Source organism: Molothrus aeneus, chromosome 5 (assembly GCF_037042795.1).
Source record: "Molothrus aeneus isolate 106 chromosome 5, BPBGC_Maene_1.0, whole genome shotgun sequence".
Classification (NCBI taxonomy): Eukaryota; Metazoa; Chordata; class Aves; order Passeriformes; family Icteridae; genus Molothrus; species Molothrus aeneus.
In genome coordinates this window covers 64266215-64287178 of record NC_089650.1, presented here as the reverse complement: position 1 = coordinate 64287178, position 20964 = coordinate 64266215, and the positions used below count along the sequence as shown (strand labels likewise).

General features: G+C 41.1%; 1 protein-coding gene across 3 annotated transcripts in view; it reads right to left on the bottom strand.

Annotated features, from left to right (window-relative positions):
* Positions 1-16103, bottom strand: part of UPF2 (UPF2 regulator of nonsense mediated mRNA decay) — a 53712-nt gene extending 37609 nt beyond the window's left edge. The window contains exons 1-8 of one of the 3 annotated variants that reach the window (XM_066551006.1): positions 16007-16103; positions 10876-11255; positions 8522-9301; positions 4524-4684; positions 3321-3518; positions 1933-2082; positions 1422-1525; positions 1016-1101 (exon numbers count right to left, since the gene is read on the bottom strand). In XM_066551006.1, the coding sequence (XP_066407103.1) occupies positions 1016-1101; positions 1422-1525; positions 1933-2082; positions 3321-3518; positions 4524-4684; positions 8522-9301; positions 10876-11237 (1841 nt within the window). In that variant the 5' untranslated portion in view covers positions 11238-11255; positions 16007-16103. Of the gene's footprint in view, positions 1-1015; positions 1102-1421; positions 1526-1932; positions 2083-3320; positions 3519-4523; positions 4685-8521; positions 9302-10875; positions 11256-15402; positions 15670-16006 lie in introns of those variants that run through there. The other 2 variants (XM_066551008.1, XM_066551007.1) reach the window with 2 other exon arrangements.
* Positions 16104-20964: the final 4861 nt, after the last annotated feature.

Genomic DNA, 20964 nt, shown 5'->3' with positions numbered 1-20964 from the left:
GAGAACAGGGTTATTAGCAGAGCAGATGGTTATTTCAGATGAGATGTAGAAATAGGCTGAATTAGGGTTGAAAACACAGCACAAGCAGTGAATAAACTTAAGGAAAACAAAGCACCAACTCTGCTTGTTCAAAGTCTACACATGTGTTTAGAAAAGACAGATACTCAAGCTATGTTTTTCCCCCAGTGTTAAAAGGTAATGGAATTAAAACTCTTAACAAGAATTCCAGGATGATCGTGTTCACTTTATGTTAAATTCAGCATCAAAACAGCTCATGATGAGAAACAGAGCAAGATGAAGCAAGAAAAGCCACTTCTTCATAATTTCACCTATTTAAGGCTCAAATTCACCAGAGAACAGAGAAATATTATTCCTCAAACGAATTCAGTGTTTTTAATTGATTATTTGCAAACATTTTTGGAAGCAGGGCTCTTCCTGTAAGTGCAGGAAGTCTGCTTACACAGAGACAAGGAGAAACAGCAAGAGCTTTACACAGGCACGTGTACACAGCCAGAAGAGGCCAGGCTCCAAGTGCCTGGCCTAGAGCTGCCAGAAGGCACAAGGCTGTAACAATGGCCATGTACAGCATCAGAATTAACACAGCACAGGAAATCCTCCTTCCAGACTATACTGTGCTCTAAGTGCCCACAGGCTCTAACCACAAAAAAGTGTAAGTTGTCCTGAATGACATGAAATCTCCCTTTTTGGTATAGGTAGGTTTTACCGTTATTTTCACAAAAAATAAAGTAATTTTTAAAAAGTAATTGAAAAGAGATCTGCTGTAAACACCAAGTATTAGGAAAAAAAAACCTTATTAAAAACCTTAATTTTTTACAATTTATCATAGTGTGGATCATTGATTCTAAATATTTCTTTGGTGCTTCAGCATAAGCCACTCCAAAAGTGCAGATCAGGAATAAACAAATGGAATATACACGGGTTTTAGAAAATACATGCACATGCTAAATTAAATAATAAATGGGTGGATCCAGCTTGGTCCCCCTTCTGCTCTTACCTTTGTCTAGGAACTATGAAAAGTGCTCGTACCAGTTTTCTTCTGTTGGCTTTTGTATTCATATTCATGCAAAAATCCATTGCTGCCTATAAAGAACAAAGTTAATGCAATGCTTCACTTTAATGCAGTGGGTTTTCAAGAAAGCAACAGAAAATGGTGTTTACACACAGCTTTTACAGAGTTATTCCTACTACATACAACTGCTTTAAAAATAACCATAAAGACAAATCTTCAGTTTTGGCTAGAACTGGCATAGGCAGAAAACATGTCCACTGAGAGGAATACAGACTGATTAAAAATTAATTCAGCTACTGTCAGACTCCAAAGATTGAAATCTTTATTTCCTATCTATCTGATCTAGCATTAAGGCTTTTAAGAGTGTGAAAAACTGAAACTATGACTGTACCTTGTCTATGAGATCTCTGTTGACACAGTTTGGAAGCTGCTGAAGAAAAGCATCTACTATGAGTTTTAAATGAGATCCAGTACTGGCTTCTTCATCTTCTTGTTCTAACAGAGGAAAATAAACAAGCAGCAGACATCTTAAAGCTATGAAATATAATCATATACCAACACATTCCCCAAAAGGTGCATTTGTAATGTTTAGTTGTAAAGTGTTCATTCCTCTTTGTAGTCACTCTTCAGACAACTGCCTTTACATTTGCTTATTTTAAAAGTTGTGGGAAGGAACTGGTAACTTTCACTACATAAACATCTTTAAAATTATTCTCACTTTTATCTGAATGACTTGCTACAAAATCATTTATCACAATCCTAGCAGTTTCTAGCTGCTAGTTTCATAAATAAATAAATTGCCCTGAATGCACTCTACAAATCCACAAACCAAAACAACCAAGTTAAAAAAAAAAAAAACAAACCACAAAGAAAAAGAATTCTTAAAACCAATTCTTTTTTACCTTGCTCATCAAGAAGCTTCTTTGTAAGATCTTCTGCCTCATCTCCACAGTCCAACTCCAGTGCATCATCATTAATATCCAGGTTCTCCAGCTCCAATTCCAGATCCTCATTCCCAGCTGCTTCCTTATTATCTTTGGCATCTTTTGAATCTATTTTCAAGTTAAGTAGAAATACCAAATAAATACTAACAAACTGTTAAATACACACAGTTATAATTAGAATACAGGAAGATTAATGCTGTTAAACCTACATCTCTATTGTCTTAATGCAAAATCTTTAACACAGATGAAGGAAAAAAAAGGAAAACACAGAACAGGAGGAAGGTGTTGATGAAATAACATACTATAGAAAAGGTCAAATAAAGATTATTAGTTTCCTTGAACACAATATCTGAATCAGAAATATTCAGAAAAGAGCAGTTAATATTTTTCCTGGACCACAACACTGGTCCAACACTGAGCATTTTTCCAAGAGATTGCAATCTACAGAATTTTACTGCTTTTCCAGGCCTCCTTCCAATTGCATTTGCTTCATTAAAAAAAATAAATTTCAAGGCAGATAACCTTATTAAAATTCTAAAATTTTTCAAAGCCAATGTGACAACTTGTAAACAGTGCACACACCATATGGAAATACAGACTCACAAACAAGTAACATGTTCAGAATCACAGACAAAATGAGTCTGAAATGGACTTTGGTGGTATCTCCAGTTCAACCTTTTGGTCAAGGTGGATGAACACTAGTAACACCACATTTCTCAGGTATTTTTCCAGTTGTTTTAAAATAGTAGGACAGAGATTCCAGTCTCCCTGGGCAAGCTGCTCCAATATCTAAAGATCCTTACAGGGAAATGTCAGAATTCTCCAATCATGCATCTTGTGTTACACACTGAGCCAGGGATGGTGACTTTTTATCCCATTGCACCTGAAGTCTGCACATGCCTGGTTGTGAACTGAGAGCTGTGTCACAAGTGAGGAACCACCCAGGCCTTCTAATCTAGTGAAATTTTATCCTGACAATGACACCTACCATTAATAATTTAATAAGAAAATAACAGTGAAAAAACCCCCAAACACTAACATCTGCAAAGAAGGGAAAACTCTTCCCATTTCTCACAGAAAAGTTGGTGTTTACTCACACTGGTTAACCTCCAATTTCTAGAAATTTACAATTCTAACAACATAAAATCAATTGACTTTTCTTCTTCCTTAATAACCAGATGTAATCCCTATCCCACCTAGTTTATTCCCTAAAAATTCATCCAAACAGGTGTAGTGTCCTGATAACACAAATTCTTTTATTAGAGACTCAATTACTTCTATCAATCAAGTTTTTTTATCTGTTAGACAAGATATGTTGAAGAAAATAACTTATCTAAGCATCCTACCTCTTGATTCATCTTTGCTGGAATCCTTGTTCTGGGAATATTTTTCATTATCTTTAAACAAAATTGCTGGCACAAAAGCCTTCAAGTCAATGAGATTCTCATAGAAGTTTCTAGCATCTTCATCTTCCCAGATACCCCCCTCCAGGTCATATTCTCCAGGCTTCCCTGGTGTGAAAATATCAATACCAGGTCCATGTTCTGCAAAAGTAGTGAAATCATAAGAAAGTTATTTACACAAAATTTACAATCTTCTATGGGGAGGCACCTTAAGGAGTCCTTTTAGGAAAGTGTTAAACTATTTATTACTACTTCTGTTTTCACCTGAATAATTCAATGCATACTTAAAAGTGTTTTTAACAATTCAATCTTAGTATTCGACATACCAAGAAATTATCTTAAGATCATAAATTTCATTTTGATTAAAAACTCAGACAGAATCAGAGGAAGTCAAATCAAGAAAAACTAAGCAGCACATTATGTGGTATTAGAAAGTTGTACCAGACTTTAACAACATTAGCATTAAAAGTAATCACTTGGAGTATCATGAATTGTATGAACCCCACTGAGTTTTAAGAATGAAGTTTAAAAAGAACAATTTAATACTTAAAGGCATTTAAAAAAACAGCTTTTTAAAGTTCAAGATGATTTAAAGCAAAAGATACTCTTGATTTCAACAACATCTCAACGAATCTCAAAGTTTAAATCTAATGGCATTGAAAGCTGCACTCCTGCTCAGGAGGCCAGACAGCCACACCTAGTGACTTATCTGCCTTATCAATATGTTCCTGCCCACAACATCATGCCCCAAAATAGACTTCAAATGTATTTTTTAACAGTATCAGCTTTTAAAACTCTGACACAGTTTTTAAATACTAAAATCTGCATAATATTAAAGGAAAGGATCAGGTTAAAAACATTTCTAAATTTTCCATTTATTACTCTATCCCCAGAAACAAACCTAAAGAGATATTACTTAGGTTTCCATACACACAATATACAATAGTTATGGTTACATATTAGGCATAATTACTTTAATTTCAAAAAATAAATGTATTATTCACTAGCTGATATCCCTTAGGGGGAAAGGCTGAATGAAATGAAACCAGCAGAAAGAACACACTGCTAAGAGGGTTTGGTTAGTTTTTCCACCACACCCAAGCAGAGTCCCAGGATTCTGCTGACCTGCTTTAGAATCTGGCTTACCCTCAGGTGTTGGCTTCTCTTGGGGGAGGTCAGGCATGTTCTCATCCAAAAGATCAGCCAGAGACTGAGAACTTGCCAACAGCTTCTGATAGGACATTGCAAATTCCTCATACTGCTTGTGTCGATCTTCACTCAGCTCTCCTTTGGAGTGGAGAATGCGTCTACAAAAACCAAACCTACAGTAAGACCAGCCATCCCTCAAATACCTCTGAGCTATGCTGAACCATTAGCACTTCCTCTGAGCAAAGCCAACCTGCCCTCCTTGAGGGAGCTGGAACAATTCTAGCTTAGACTGAAATAGCAAACAGTTAAGTGACACTATTATTGTTCCAAATCACACTGAACTTCCAACTTCAATCCTACTTAAGACAGTCCAGTCACAGAAGCTCCAGGTTCCATGTCAAAGACCCACTTACTCTGCCACAATTAGGCTGTAAAAGTCCTAAAAATACTTACATAGTAAAATAAAATATTCAACTTTATCAATAAACTAGATAAAAGTTGCTTTGCACCTGTAACAATCCATTTCCACATTGTTTAAATGATTACATGAACTATTGTCACCAGGAGGGTCAAAAAATTTGCAAACAGCCCACTGACTTTCCAACAAAACAAGTTATTTCAAGGCTATCAGGCCAAATTATGAGCAGCTATATTTGTTTCTTCAGGTGCTCTTTATTTTTTTTTACAAAACTATTCATACTTGCTTCAAATAATAATTTTCAACATTGAAGTCTGTTGTTAAAAGTAACTTGCACTTGAAGGAACCTAATCACTGCTTACAAGTGATTACTGGCATCACTGACCAGGCAACCCTGCACTGAGATGAAAGCATCAGAAATCTGAAAAAAGGTGCAAATGCCACAATTCCCAAAGCAGGTTGTATCACTGCATTATCACTGTAGGACTCCATGACCATTAGGCTTTTATTATGCAATAGGCAAACAGGCACAGCCTTGCCAAAGCATCTTGTGGCAGAAGAATTCTGAAATAGTTAAGGCAATGTAAGTTGAGGGTTATCAGCCCTCTTGTTCCAGATTAATTGTAAAACAAAAGTCTTTTTGTACACATTCACAGGGTGAGCAATAAAATCACCTATCCCTGCTCAGAACCTCAAGTGCACACAGGTGTCTGGCAAGAGAGCAAGAAGCATTAATGCTGGCAAAAGTTCTATTTCTCTGACAAAACACACTTATTTAACGTGTATTGCCTGCTCCTGCAAAGTACAGCAAAGAAAAATGAACAAATTAAATAACCCCTGAGTATTTGTGAAGTGCAGTAGTTCAGTCTGGATTCAGGAAACACAGTAAGTATCTATTCACAGCTTTTCCATGGAGACTGCTGTCCATTGCATACATATTTTAAACCAGCAGCTTTATAAACACCAGCATTGAAGCTCTCTGCTATTATTCAAAAACAAAAAAAGCAAAGTGCTGTAATTTCAGTTCTCAATTTCAGTTTCAAGAAGACAAGTGTTAACAAATTCAAAGCAGTCAAAGCAAATGAAGCAAACTAAAAGCACGGTTCACCTGTGAATACAATTACAAGTACAGCACATAGTACTTGTCTCACTTCATGTCTCTTCAAAGCACAAGGCAAGTTCAGCACATCTTAAAAACATCCTTAATTTAGACAAAAGAAGTTTCTTCCATAGCTAACACTTTTTTTTGGAAAACTCTCTTCAGAATATGGGAATAATCAAGGTGTTTCCTTCCAATGACACAGCCTGACAAGTTTTGTTGTGCCCTCAGCTGTGTAACCAAACAACCACCAGGTTCTATGGTTATGTCTATATTAAAATCAAAGAGTAGCTCAAGGTACTTTTCCTAACCATCCACTTGAGTCTGCTTCAATTTTACCTAAATGATTCCACAGGTAACACAACACTAAAGCACTCTTAATTTAGCATAGTAATTTTCAATTAATTCAACCAAACTGTACAGCTTAAATTATTTCACAGTCATTCTCCTGACAGAGATAAATTGATGAGTTATTTACCTGACAAAATATCATAACCTTAACATGTGACACAGTTAATGCACAAAAGGGAACAACACAGTTAATGCACAAAAGGGAACACTTCACTCCCTATTCACTTCATTGATTGTGGAATAACACTGTGAATAAAAACTACAGCAAAATGGATCAGATTTTCAATACACAGAGAATTGCTTTATCCAATAGGGTTTTTACTGGGTTTTTTTTTAAAAAAACCTAACTAAACTAACCTAACCAAACAAAAACACCCCAAAAAACTACCACCCACAAAAATCCAAATTTCAAAGCAAGCAAAGAATCAAGTGCACTATCACTTTCCCAGAATCTACAGTTCAGGAAGATTTCTGTAATACTCATAGACTTCTTACTTGGCACATCTCTGTCTTGCCCTCCTGATGCCTTCTACTTCCCTAGCAAGCAAATGCCACAAATCTGTTACAGATTTTGTAAACAAATAAAATCTGGAAGGAAAGATTTGGATGCCTTATTTATGCCTTATTTAACAAAACTTATTCCTCCTTATTAAGGAGTTAAAATAGACACCTCAAGCTTCAGAGAGAGAAATAAAGGAGTTCTCTTAATGCAGTGATAAAGGACAGCTCTTCACATGCCTTCCCCAAAACCAAGCCTTGCACCCAAGCTGACAAGGAGGGATAATTCAGTGACAAGGTGCTCAAATAGGTCCCTCATGTGCCCTTGTCTGATCCACTCAAAGCAGGCTCAGTGATGAGGTCAGACCAGGCTGCTCAGGCTCTGTCCAGTCATTTTTAAGCAGTTGTACAAGTAAATATTAAAGTATATTTCTACATCCCAGATCATTTACATTCTTTATGCTTCTTGCTTTCTTAACATATTTAATACCTCTCAGAAAATAAAGTGAAAAAAGTTTCTATCACACAGACTTTGTAACACACACTTATTGAAACACCAGCCAGAACCAGCGTGCCCAGAACTAATGGTAATTGTGAAAGCATAAAGGTTCATATGCATTCACTTTGAAAAAATTACACCTTAGACAGTAATGTACTTTGAATTAGTAAGGTACTTGTAGAAATAATGGTACCTCAAAAGTCAGTTTATGATCCTGTGAAATTCAACACTTGGCTGAGACCAGATAGGACTGCAGCACAAAACCCATCAGCACAAAGGAGTCTTGCTTTGGAAACATAAAAATTTAATGCATTCCAAGCATACATTTGGTTCTGGATGGATGTCCAACCTTTTAGCTGAAATATGTGTCTATAAACAGTAACATTTTCATTTCTATCTAACTGGAATGCTTCCAGAAGAAATTAAGAATGACAGTTTTAAGAATAGCATTTGGGTTTAGGCTGGCTCCAATAATGAGAATTCAGGATGTTTTAAAGCAAACAGTTATTAAAAAATGTGAACATGGCAGAAATAAAATTATTAAGATCTCAAAGTCTGCATATTCATACCCTGCAATATTAGTACTACATACAAATATTTAGGAGGACTTTTATTAAATTGTCTATGCCCTCCAACACTTTAATACATTTATTTAATATATATTTGTCCACCTTGGAGTGTAACAGATACCTTCTTAACTTAACCTATTTTTTCCTTCATCCTAGTATACTAAAATAAGTAGACAAGCCAAAGCAATTGTGGCATATGCTTCGTTTGATACATGTGGGTGGAAAGGGAGAAATCAGATTGTGCCAACTGCAAAAGGACAGTGCCAGCTGGGAAAGCAGCACTGCTCTCATGCTGATAAGGAAACAGCACCAAACAGAGGAAAGAGAATTACAGCTAAAGGTCAACCTCCCTTCCTTTAAAAGATATTCAAAGAGTCTGTTTGGTCTCTGCTTTTTAAGTATTCAGAACTAATTTAGAACTTTTTTTTAGAAGCACTGCAGAACACACTTATCTTCTACACACTGCTAACAGACTTTGTTCATAAATACTGCAACAAATCTAGGCATTTCATAAATAAACTAATTTTTATTCATAAGTAAAAAGCAACATTCAATTGTCACCTGTTTTGTCTTTCAATATTTTGTAGCTCCCTGTGGTCCCTTTTCAGGTGTTTGGTCAAAGATGTAAAGTATTCCTTCAACAAATTCTGGAAGGGCTGCTGTTTCTCTGGGCTAATTATCTCACTAGGAGGAAAGCTCAAGTTAAACTTCTCTGCAACAGTTTTTACCTTCCTTGGTACCAAACCAGCAATGTCATCTCCACAGTGTCGACAAAAGCTGATAACCACGGAAACATGAGTGTGGGATTCTCGGTCAGCGTTAATAATATTTTTAAGCTGCTCATAGATTAAAGACAAACCTTCCTTGTCAGTGAAAATCCCAACTATTGTCAATTCTGCAATGAAACGCAAATCAGTTCTTAACTTGGTAATGTTGGGAGTCTTCTCTTCTTTCCTTGCTTCAAAATGTTTTTTCCAAGCCTGAAGTAACGAAGGAGCAAAATCAGCGTATCGCTGGTGAAAGAGGGAACACAAGTGCACAGCGCAGTTCACGTCTGATATTTTCAGTTTGGCCTCCACAATAGAAGCCACTGCTTCTGCAATGTATTTGCTTAAATTCAGGCTATTAAAGTCATGGGACAAGGAGTCCCTTTGTTGCTCTGTAATGGTTTTTAGCTTCTTAACAAAAGCTGTGTTCTTCTTCAGACTGGAGTCCAGTCTGCTGAAGAAGTTTTCCTCCGGACGACTCTCCGGTGCGTTCTGGTTTTTGCTGCGCAGCTCTTTTCTTGCCTGATGGCGCTCCCAAGCCTCCTGATGGAGCTGATGTGCTTCCTCCTTCTCCCTGTGAGACATAAAAATTAGTCATTTTTGTTATGGAGCCCTCATCTCAGAGTATCAGTACAAAGGAAAAAAGGTCACAGTTGGAAAACCTTCAGGAGTTCTAACACAATTTCACCTTACTCTCTTCTTTAATATCTACTAAGCTAATCCTAGAAAGCTAAAGCATCTGCTTCAGAAACTCTGTTTAATTTTTGTGTTGCAAAGGGCAAGTACTACTGGTTACAAAACAAAATTTCTCAAATATTTCTATGCAGAACATATTAATCCCAACAGACTTGGAAAATATAAACAAGAAACTTCATTTACTACTGATGAAGTTCCCACAGAAGAGGAAACAGCCTTTCAAAAGGTTACTGTATTAGACATTCAAGGAAAATCTTTTATTGCCAGACTACTGAAATTACACAGAAAGTTTGCAATAGGTGAAATATATGTGTCCCAGCTAGAATTTGGCTATGACATTGCCTCAATCTTAAAAGGGAAGTATTTCGGACCTATAAAGATGCCACCTTCAGCACTGTACTATGGCTGGATAACATAGTAAGAAACATGGTCTTGGTAATATCACACATTAAACTGCCAGGCTACATTCTGAGTTTGCCATCCAGGTATCAGTTGTCTATGATTGATTAAAAGTCATTTCTCACATCAAATTTGCTCCTGTTATGTAAGATCTGAAGACCTGTTAAGTTTTGGACAGTAACACTTCACCTTAAATGCATCTGTGCTTCTTTATTGCCTGGTTTGGGCTGGGACAGAATTAATTTTCTTCAGAGTATCCTGTATGGGGCTGTGCTTTGGATTTGTGCTGGAATCAGTGCTGATAACACAGGGGTGTTTCCACTGTTTCTGGGATGGGCTTACACGTGGTCAAGGCCTTTTCTGCTCCACACCCCACCCCACCCTACCAAGGAGGAGTCTGGCACTGCAGAAGGACCTGGGAGGGAACACAGCCAGAGCAGCTGACCCCAACTAAGCCAAGGGATGTCCCAGTCCCTTTGACACCATGGCCAATACATAAAGCTGGGGCAAGAAGGAAGGAGAGGGATGATAGGAGTGATGGTGTTTGTCTTCCCAAGTCACTGTTAACATTTGATGGAGCCCTGCTGTCCTGGGGAGTGCTGGGGAAGTGGGGAATGAATTCCTTGTTTTGGTTTGCTTGCCTGCACAGCTCCTGCTTTACCCATTGAACTGTCTTTATGTCAACCCACGAGATTTCTCACTTTTCTGATTCTCTTCCCCATCCTGTTGAGGGGAGGGAGTGGCTGTGTGGGGCTGATGCTAGCTGGGGTTAAATCACAACATTTACTCAAGTACAATTGTGCTCTCCGTGGTCATCACATGCAGAACATTATCAAACCCCCATAACAGAGACCAAAGTAACAGAAGTTACAAGTGAACACTCAAAACCTCTTAGAAGGCACAAAGCCCAATCAGACAGGCATGTAAAATTTATAACACTACATGCAACTTATTCAAAGTAACTCCAACACTTCATCTTTTCTAACTCTGACCACAATCCTGATAACAGAACTCCAGCATTTGGTCCAATTAAACCTTTAAAAGATAACTTACTTCAGTTGAGCAGCTTCTTCTTCTTGTTTCTTTTTTTCTTCCTCCTCTTGTTTCTTTTTCTCCTCTTCTTCGAGTTTCTTTTTTTCTTCTTCCTCTTTCTTCTTTTGCTCCTCTTCTGCCTTTACTTTATCCTCCTCTTTTTTCTTCCGCTCCTTGTCTTCCTTCTTTCTTTTATCCTCTTCCATTTTTTTCTTTTTATCTTCAGGAACCTTTAAAGTCTCTCTCTTCATACCAACCTTCACATCTTCTTTTGGCTTCTCCCTGGTGCTCACTGGTCGCCTTTCACTAAATTCTTTTTCTTTATTATTTAACTGAGATTCTTTTTCTTCCATATTTGCTGGCTTTTTGCGCTCAGCTGGCATTGTGTTACCCAGGCAAACCTGCAGAAGCACAGGAAAACAAGTACTTTTAAATTGCTGTTGATATTTTAGTCATTTTTCACAGCCCACCCATATTCACTTAACTCACAAATGCGTGACTCATCAAAATAAAGGTTTTCTTGAACTAAGGAATAGACCTGACAAGTAAAAACAAATCATTTTGTAAGCATGTTGTTCTGCAAAGTTGTCTTCAGCATGAATTGTGAAATAGAAGCATCTTGAAGTTTCTACAACCCATGGAATTTAAGATCTTGAACATAAACAAGTCCATCTGAAAGCAAATAATTCAAGACTGATGAAAACAAAGTACCCCAAACTTAAAAATAAGTACATGCTCGATACATCAGCTTGCATCTGCTCATCACTGACCTTTCTACACATCTCCCAAGAACACTCCCCCTTCCACTACCACAACTTAGGACACATAGGATGATAATGCAGGTTAGATGGGACCTTAAGTGATGCATCCTCCTGCTCAAAGCAGGGTCAGTAATGAGATCAGACAAGACTGTTCCAGTCCTGAAAAGTATCAAGGAAAGAAACTCCTCGGGCCAACCTGCCCCAGTGCTGGATTATCCTCACTGTGAAAAGGCATCAACTTGCTTCCTTGTTTCCTCACCCCTCCCAGATGTCCCCAGCATCTCCAGCACTCAGCACAAGCAGCAGCTGAAGAGCACAGTGCTGACTAAGCTGGATGCACAAACCTCCCTGCCAGCAGAGCAAACGGAAATAATAGCACAAAGGCTGTGATTATCAAGACTTAGCAAAGGCTACAATTTCTCTCTCCTTCTACTCAACCAACATTTTTGTAGGAGCTTTAGCCTCTTTGGGGTTTCCAGTCCTCCAAGCTTTGGTTTCATTTGGATAAGGACACAAAAGGTAATACATATTGAACACAAAAGGGTAAAATCACAGGACAATTTTGATTAGGAGGAAAGCGAGACAAGAACCTACTTCAGGCCTCTGCTCCAAGCAGATCCAAGCAGATCAGAGGCTTGGCTAAGGCTTTAGTATCCCCAGGAATAGAGAAGCAATGGTCCCTTCTGGGCTCACAGACAAAAAGCTTTTCCTGATACCAGCCTGGAAATTGCCATGCCCCATACTGTGTTTGCTTCTTTTCATCCTATCCCTGCACAGCTTGGGGGAGAAGCCAGCTTCATCTTCACTATGCTCTCCCATTAGGTTGTTTTAAGACAGGAATAAGATTTCCCCCACTTTTCTTACAGATCAAGAACCCAGTTCTCTGTGTTTCTCTTCAGATATCATGTCCTCCAGCCTCCCCATGGTCTTGGTGATCTTCTAACAGACTTATTTCAGTGTGTCAATGCCATTGTTGGCAACAGAGAACCCACACCTGGATGTGGTAAATGCTGAGCAGAGGGGGGAGACTCACCTTCAGCCTTACTGTCAACTCCTGGTACCACAGCCTGGAATGCAAGGGCATTCTGCTGACTCCTGCCAGGGGCAGGGGGGCCAGGCAGGACCATGAGAGGCAATTACAACCACCTAGGCTTTTACTTCAGGCTAAATTAATTTCTTAACACCAAAAATAATTTTCACATACTTACATGCTTCAAGTTAAATGCATGCCTAGGTGGGACTGATAGGACACCACTGCATGTGATGCCTTTGAAGAGCCATCACTTTGTTTTTCTTAGTAACACCAGTTTGATTCCCAATGGCCACCCCTACTTTTGCCTAACATTTTACTCTGGATTATGAAAACATCCTAGATTTACCAATTCCCTGCATCTACTCAGAGTGGATAATGAGACACCTGCATTCCAATCTCATGTAGAGTGCTTCTGGTATTAATGTTAACTATTTTGCAATATGTTTATAAATAAATAAATACATTTATAAATAAATCTTCACAATAAAGATGTTTCTTAATAAGCATTGGACATTCCCCCTGCCATCTCCCAAACAATAAAATGAGATATTTATATACTGTCTATCCCACCCAGATGAAACTGTATTAGAATATTTAAGGTGCTCATCCATTTTTCTGAAGAAAAATGGTGTGCAAAAATCTACAGTATGAGTACTCACACCTGGGCAGTGACAACCTAGCAATGGGGAGCCTATTCATGACTTGGCCTCTGGCAGCAGCTGGCAACAGCACCAACAGGGAAATGTCTCTGACAGGGACTTATGGAAATCAAATCAGCATTGCTTAAACAAGCACACTTGGCTCCTTAATGCATGTCTACAACTCTCAAATTTCAGAACTATTTGAATTCCAAAAACACTGATCTTAAAACAGTATTATTATGAAATCAGTACTTAACCAAAGAGGAAAGGGGTTGCCTGTGTTTAAAGAAATGCTGGAACAGCATGTCACAATCCCAATACTCTGAACAAAATATCCAGCTACACAAGTAACTTTTAACAGCAGGGTCATTTACCAACAGGGTCATTCATACTCCTACTAAATTTAGGAACTCAGAATTCTGTTTTAAAGATGTATCTGATGCTTCCTTGTATAAAAGCAAACCTGAGAAGATGGGATAAAAAGAAAAGGGAGGGAGCATAATTTGGCACGTTATGGTTTTAACCACAAGGCAGTATTGTCCACTTTTTCCCAATGAACAATGGAGTCCAAAAAACCCCAAAAATCTCGTTTTACAGTAGCATTCTGTTCTGTATCCCAGAACAGGTATGCTGCAATCCTTCTCACTACCCACTACGTGTACAGCTCCTTATCTCCCCAACCTTTCCGATGGCTCTGCCAGCTCGTTCGCGCCGACACCAAAGGCCCGAGGGCACAGGAGGCGGTGCTGCCGCTGCCTCCAGCTACAGCCGGGCTGATGCAGCGCGCAGCTCCAGCCAGGCGGAGCTCCCAGCGGCACAGAGCCCCCCTGGCAGGGCTAGGACTGTCCCACAAGGAACTTTCCCAAAAGCTGTGAGAAGCAGGGAAAAACGGGAACGGCTGGCTCACCTGGGCCTCATCTCCATGGGAAACAAGGCTGAAGATGGCATGGAAACATTTATTCTATTTAATATCTCACATTTACATTCATGCACTGATGAAAAGGCATAATAATGATGTGAACTCCATAAGCAAACAGACAGGACAAACCAGCACTCACACCAGAAAACTGGGAAGGACAGAGAAAACAGAGACAAGACAAACATCCCTGTGCCTTTGGACTCCTGGCAGCCCATTTCCATAGTGACACTTCCATCCTTTAACACTCCTTCTTCTCAGTTCCAGCACCTACAGACAACATGTTTGTAGAGGGAACTATTTCTCTTAGTTTTTCAATATTTGATGTACAGTGACTTATTTGCAGTTAAGTCAATTTTTACTATACTTAAGTTTCTACCTTTTAAACAATAATCTTCAAATTTTAAAGAATGGGACTGGGTTCCTGATACTCTTGAGCTCAGAGACTTAGGAAATAGTTTTGAAAATATAGAAGTAACATTTAAGAAAAACCATCTATGTTATTTACTCGTGAGGAAAGCAGAGAGTAATGTAAGGTATTCAGCATCATTAATCTACTCACAATTCAGAATAAAAAAATTAACAGCAACACCTTGGCCCTCAAAGCAATACTCTCAGGTCAATAAAAACAGTCTACTCTCAAACCCTGAAGTAATATGATCCAGAATCTCTATCCTTGCAACCACAAGTCTGAGAGAAGGAAATACAGCTCTATTAAACTAAACACAATGAAATTTTTCACTAGAAATTAAATGGATTACATAAATCATCCTTTCTGCAGCTACTCTTATTACAAAAGAGATGTGGGAGATAATGAATGTAGGCAAGGTGTCTCACCTCTGGCTGAAAAATCTCAAAGAGCAACAAACTCCTCCATCACTAGTTATCACACTACTAGAAGGTTGTAAATTTCAAAAACTGAAATTCAATTAAGGTTCTCTTAATGCAAGGGAAGGTGCATAAGAAAAATACCCAGGTCGGTGAGGAGAAAATAAACTTACAGGTTTTGGAAAATGAGACACAGCACAAAAAAAAAAATCCCAAAAACCGTAGTGCAGAGAGAGAGGAGTCCCCACATAGGTGGCAGGGAAGGTTCACAGAATCACAGAATATCCTGACTCGGAAAGGCCGCACAAGGATCATCGCAGTCCAACTACTGTCACTGCACAGGACATCCCCAAGAGTCACACCATGTACCTGAGCACATTGTCCAAACACTTCTGGAGTTCTGCCACGCTTGGTGCTGTGACCTCTTCCCTGGGGAGCCTGTTCCAGTGCCCAGCCACCCTCTGGGTGAAAAATCTTTTCCTGATATCCCACCTAAACCTCCCCTGACACAACTTCAGGCCACTGACACATCTTCTGGCCGGCCTGCCGAACAGCCGGGCACTTTTACTTTCGCTTCTATACCTCTCGGGGAGAATGTTTTGCTGCCAAACTCGCAGGAACGCTTTTTCCACCATGAAACAGAGGCCTAGAGACAAGGCACTAAGTACAGAAAGACTCCTTGGCTACCACCCCAATGCCCGCTCGCAGCTCTCCCGCAGCCCGGGCCCTTTCCCGGATGGCACCAGCAGCTCGGCACCAGCAGCTTCCGCTTCTCTCCCGGCCTCCCTCTCCCAGCGCTCCCAGACACCGCCACCCGAGCCTTCCCTACTCCGAGCCCCACGGCCCCTCCGCCTCCGGAACCCCCCTCCCCATAGCCCCGCCAGGCCCCTGTGCCCTCCTCCCCCCGTCCCCGAGACCCCTTCCCCACACACGCCCCGGCACCGCCCTCCCGTCCCGTCGGTGCCCGCGGTACCTGTGCCCGGTGCCGACATGGGCCCGCCCGGCGCCGCCGCCGCCTCCTCCTTCTCCTCCGCCCCTCCGAGGCCCCCGAGCGCTTCTCCCCTCACGGCGACCGGGCCGCCGCCGCGCTGCCTGACCCACGGCGCTGCCCCGACCGAGCCCTCCGCGCCCGCCCCGCCACGCCCGGGCGCGAAGGGAGGAGCGGCGCCGCTTCAGGGCGGCGGAGCCGCGGCTGCGGGCGGCGCGGAGCGGCGCTCCCCGAGGGACGGGGGTTAGGCAGCGCGGAGGGCAGCCCCGCGCGGGGTCCTGCCGGCGGACGGGTTACCGGGAGTGCGGAGGCGGAAAGGGAAGAGGAACGGGAACGGGAAGGGAAGAGGAAAAGGGTTCGGCCCCGCGTCCCTCCCAGCGGCGGGGAAGGGGGAAATAGCCTCTGAACGTCGCTTCCTTGGTGGCCTCAGCGCACGGCTCCGCTTGTGGAGCCGCGTGACGTCACGGCGGTGACGCGTCTGTGCCGTCATGTGGCGGGTGGGGGGCCCTCCCTCCGGTGTCACCGTGATAAAACATTGGGGTGACAGTGTCCGAACACCAAATTACTGCCTCAGGGTGGCTTCACGGGGGGGGGCGCGCGTTAGTGCGCCCAGCTCTGGGCTCCTCAGCACAAGGGAGACGCTGCAGAGGGTCCGGCGCAGCCACAGGGATGAGGAGGCCTCTGGAGCATCTCTCTGTGAGGAGAGACTGCGGGAGCTGGGCCTGGCCAGTCTGGAGAAGAGAAGACTGAGAGGGCATTTCATTAATGCCATAAATTCTCCAAGGCAGGTGCCAAGAGCCTGGTGCCTGGCTCATCTCAGTGGTGCTAAGTGACAGAAAAACACTTGTAGCCATGATATTTTATGAAAAATCCTTTCCTTAGGATTTTTTCTCCTGAGAAGCTGAAAGGCCTCAGTAACAAAATGTAAATAATGATTATTTGCTGCTGTAGAATGCAACAGGTGGATCTGTGCTTGGTCCATGTTGATTGTTCCTAATTAATGGCCAATCACAGTCCAGCTGTTTCAGACTGTCTGGAGAGTCATGAGCTTTTGTTATCATTCCATTCCTACCTTTCCTTTCAAGCCTTCCAATGAATTGCTTCTCTATTCTTTTAGTATAGTTTTAGTATGATATATATATCATAAAATAATAAACCAGCCTTCTGAAACATGGAGTCAACATTCTCATCTCTTCCCTGGTCCTGGGACCCCTGTGAACACCACCACACACCCATTCTGTGGTTCTGTCATTGGGTGTCTTTTCTAGTCTAAATTTGGTCTCTCTGCCCTCTAGCCCTGTCACTGTCTCCTCTGGACATCTGAGGATATTTTACAGTGGTGAATTTAGTGCAACTCCCAGATTTGTTGGAAAGGCTCTCTGCCTGCAGTTCTGGGCACACCATCACTTCTTGGGCAACTCTAAGGCTGCCTAAGCTGGAAAAAGCTGGCACGGCCCAGAATTGCAGAGTGGGAATCTGGTGTTTATTTTAGATTTTGAATCCAGGTTCTGACAGAAGCTTTTAGGTTGGGAAAGCCTTTGCACCCCTCTGGGCTTAGATCAAGCCTTCAGCAATACTGGACTTCGACAGCAGGCACAGGCCTGGGTGTACATAATGAGGTTATTAAACTGTTAAAGTTGCTTTTTACTCAGAGGCAAGAGTCAGCCCCAACAGAAGATGCTGTTTACTGATGCAGAGCTTTAGGTGTGTTCTGCCAGCTGGTACAGGACTAGACAGGTTGTTTTGGGTTTTTTTTTCCCCAGGGAAGAGCTCTCCTCCCTGCTGTTTAACTTCATTGCTCATTTTGCAGACATATCTAAAAATCTCTTTCTGGACAAGTTTGAAAGGATGGAGTCATGATTGTTACTGGCATAGATCATGCACATGTCCCAGCTCAGAAAGATCTCATTTGCTTGCCAAAATATCTTAAACTACTAAGTTGATTCAACTGAATCAATGGAGTGGAGAAGATCCATGGCAGAACATACTAAAAAAACGGAGAGAAAATCCATGTTAGTGTTGGCACTTTATTTTCCAAAGGCACCAATCCTTTGGTCTGTCAGGGGGTGCCTTTGGATTTCTCTTTTTAGGGAGAATTGGGTTATACTTGGGTTAAGTGTCAGTGGCACTGGCATTACATCAAGAGATGTTGGCTTATTTTCTTCTGAAGCACAATGCTGCTGCCCTTTCCAACATGAATAAAAAGCACAATCACTACAGTTTTGAAAGGAAAGCAAAATCTCCTTTTGTGTTTATACCACACTCCCACATATACAATTATGTTGGAGCTCTCTCTTGTAAAGGCCATGCAAGCAAACTTCAGAAAACTTTTCCTTCTAAAGTACCTGTTTCATTTGTGCACATACTAATCCAGCTTTGGTACTGATTTACCAAAACCAGGTAGATGTTTCCTAAATCTCAGACATAATGCATGTCTTTTTTTTATTATTATTCCTGAAGCTCTTCTTCCCAATTTTTTTTTTATATGTTTCCTCAATTACTGGCACCAAACATGCACACAGTATTCAAATTGTGCCAAATACTGGCCTAATGTAGAATCTGTAGGTGTCCTGTAGATTTCCTTGCAGCCAAATCCAGCAAAGTATCTTCTTTTCTGAGTGAGTGGATATTCACATAATTCTTTTAGACCCACCTGATTTTTTCTCACGATTTTTGGAGATTATTTATAGCCACTGTTTCCTGGAAAGGAGCTACATTTTAGTGCACATACTCTTTCAATGTGTGCAAGCTTTCACCTCATCCTGTTAAAACAAATCATGTTTGCTTATCTCCATCTTCATCCTGTTAAAATAAATCATGTTTGCTTATCTCCGTCTTGACTCTCAGATTCGAGGTAACCTCTCCTCACCACTTACCTCAGCTGACAAACTTCATCAGCTCTCAAGGTGTGGGCAGCTTTTTTGGGTTGATCTAACTACTGAAGTGGCAAGGGGCATAATTCCTTTAGAAATATTCACAGTGCTGCTGATTTTCTATGCTGCCAGGTAGCCAGACTCTTACTATTTAGTATGCACAGCCTTGGTTTTGGGCATTTCTAGGATTTTTAGTGAGAGCATCATGTAGTACTGAATGAACCTCTCACAGGAGCCTTCTCTAGGACAGGCTTTGTGCCAGAAGAGCCAGGCTGGGAGAGTCACTTTGCCCACGCCCTCAGCAGTGGTGTTTCTGCTGGCACAGGTACCACCTTCTCACATTTAGACATGAATCAAAGTCAACAAAACCTTTCCTTGACCTAGATAAAGCTACAGCAATACTTTTGTCACGTGTAATCATGTCCTACACAAGATGACTATGTTGGCAAATCTGTAAAGTACTTTAAATCTTTATTAACTGGATTTTGATTCACATAAAAACCCTAACAAGTTGACTTGATGAGATATATATTTCAAAACCACCTGCTTAGACTTTATTAAACTTCTATTAAGTGAACTTATATATACAAATATTCAGTTAGTTCTCTGAGATCCACATTGTGTGTCTGAAACATCTCATTGGAGAAACTGGAAAATTTTTCATGTTCAAACCTATTCCTATAATGCTAAATGGGAAATATTCAACTAACTGCCTATATGATTCAAAGCAAAACCACAGTGATATCTGCTGTTTGACTGGTATTTGTTTAAGAACTGTGGAAAAGTATTTCATCATCCTGCAATCTGCCTGCAACATTTGTCTTTTTCCCCAAGCACAGAATGGAAATATTTAACTACATCAATGTTTTCTCCCTCTCCACTGTCGGTTTCAAAAAAATCACGTAATCTCGCAGCATTATTTTTAAGGTTCCTTCATTCTAATTGAAAAAAAAGAATATTCACAGCCACATTTCTACTACACTTCACTGCATGGACCCCATGTCCTCTGTCCTTCTGTCACTGTATCCTTTTGCCCTCCTTGCAGCATTAAAGGTCATTTTTTTTTTAAATATGCATTTAAATATGCATAAACCCAACCATGCAGGCCTCAAGGAACACAAGTGGCCCCTCTGCAAGAACTGTGACTATTATAAAATCCCAGACCAACTGGAACTGATTCAGTTCTGAAATCCAGTTCCACTTGTTCCCAAGGCAAATATCATGGTTTGATCTGGACAAAAAATGCTCTTTGATTTCCTCATTGTGAAGGCTACAGGAGCACAACCAAGCTCATGGACAGGCAATTGCCAGTACCTCAGACCTGCATTCACACAAAGTTTGCAGAATCACAGAAAGGTTGAGATTGGAAGGGACATTTAAAGATCAACTGGTGCAACCCCCTGCCACAGGCAGGGACACCTTCCACTATTTCAGGTTGATCAGAGCTCCATCCAACCTGTCCTTGGACACATCCACAGGTGAGGCATCCACAACTTCCCTGCTCAACCTGTTCTGGTATTTTACCATGCTCACAGCAAAGAACATTCTCCTAAACACCTAACCTAAACCTAAACTCTCTTGGTTTGAAGCCATTCCTCCTTGTCCTGTCACTACATTCTCTTGTAAAAAAATCTGTCTCCATCTTTTCTTATAGGTACTAGAAGGGTACAATCAAGTCACCTGGAAGCCTTCTCTTCTGCGGGCTGAATAATCCCAATTCCCTCAGCCTTTCTTCATAGGAATGGTGCTCCACCTCTCTAATCATCTTGGTGGCCTCCTCTGGATTCGCTCCAACAGGGCCGTGTCCCTCCTGTGCTGAGGACCCCAGAGCTGGATGCAGCACTGCAGGTGGGGTCTCACCTGTGTAGAGTTGGAAGGGACCCCTGGAGACATCCAGCCCAACGCCCTTGCCAAGGCAGGGTCACCTGGAGCAGGTGATGCAGGAACACATCCAGGTGAGTTGTTGGTGTCTCCACAGAGGGAGCCTCCACAACATCCCTGAGCAGCCTGTCCCAGTGCTCTGCCACCCCCAATGAAAAGTTCTCCCTCATGTTGCAGTTGTGAAATACA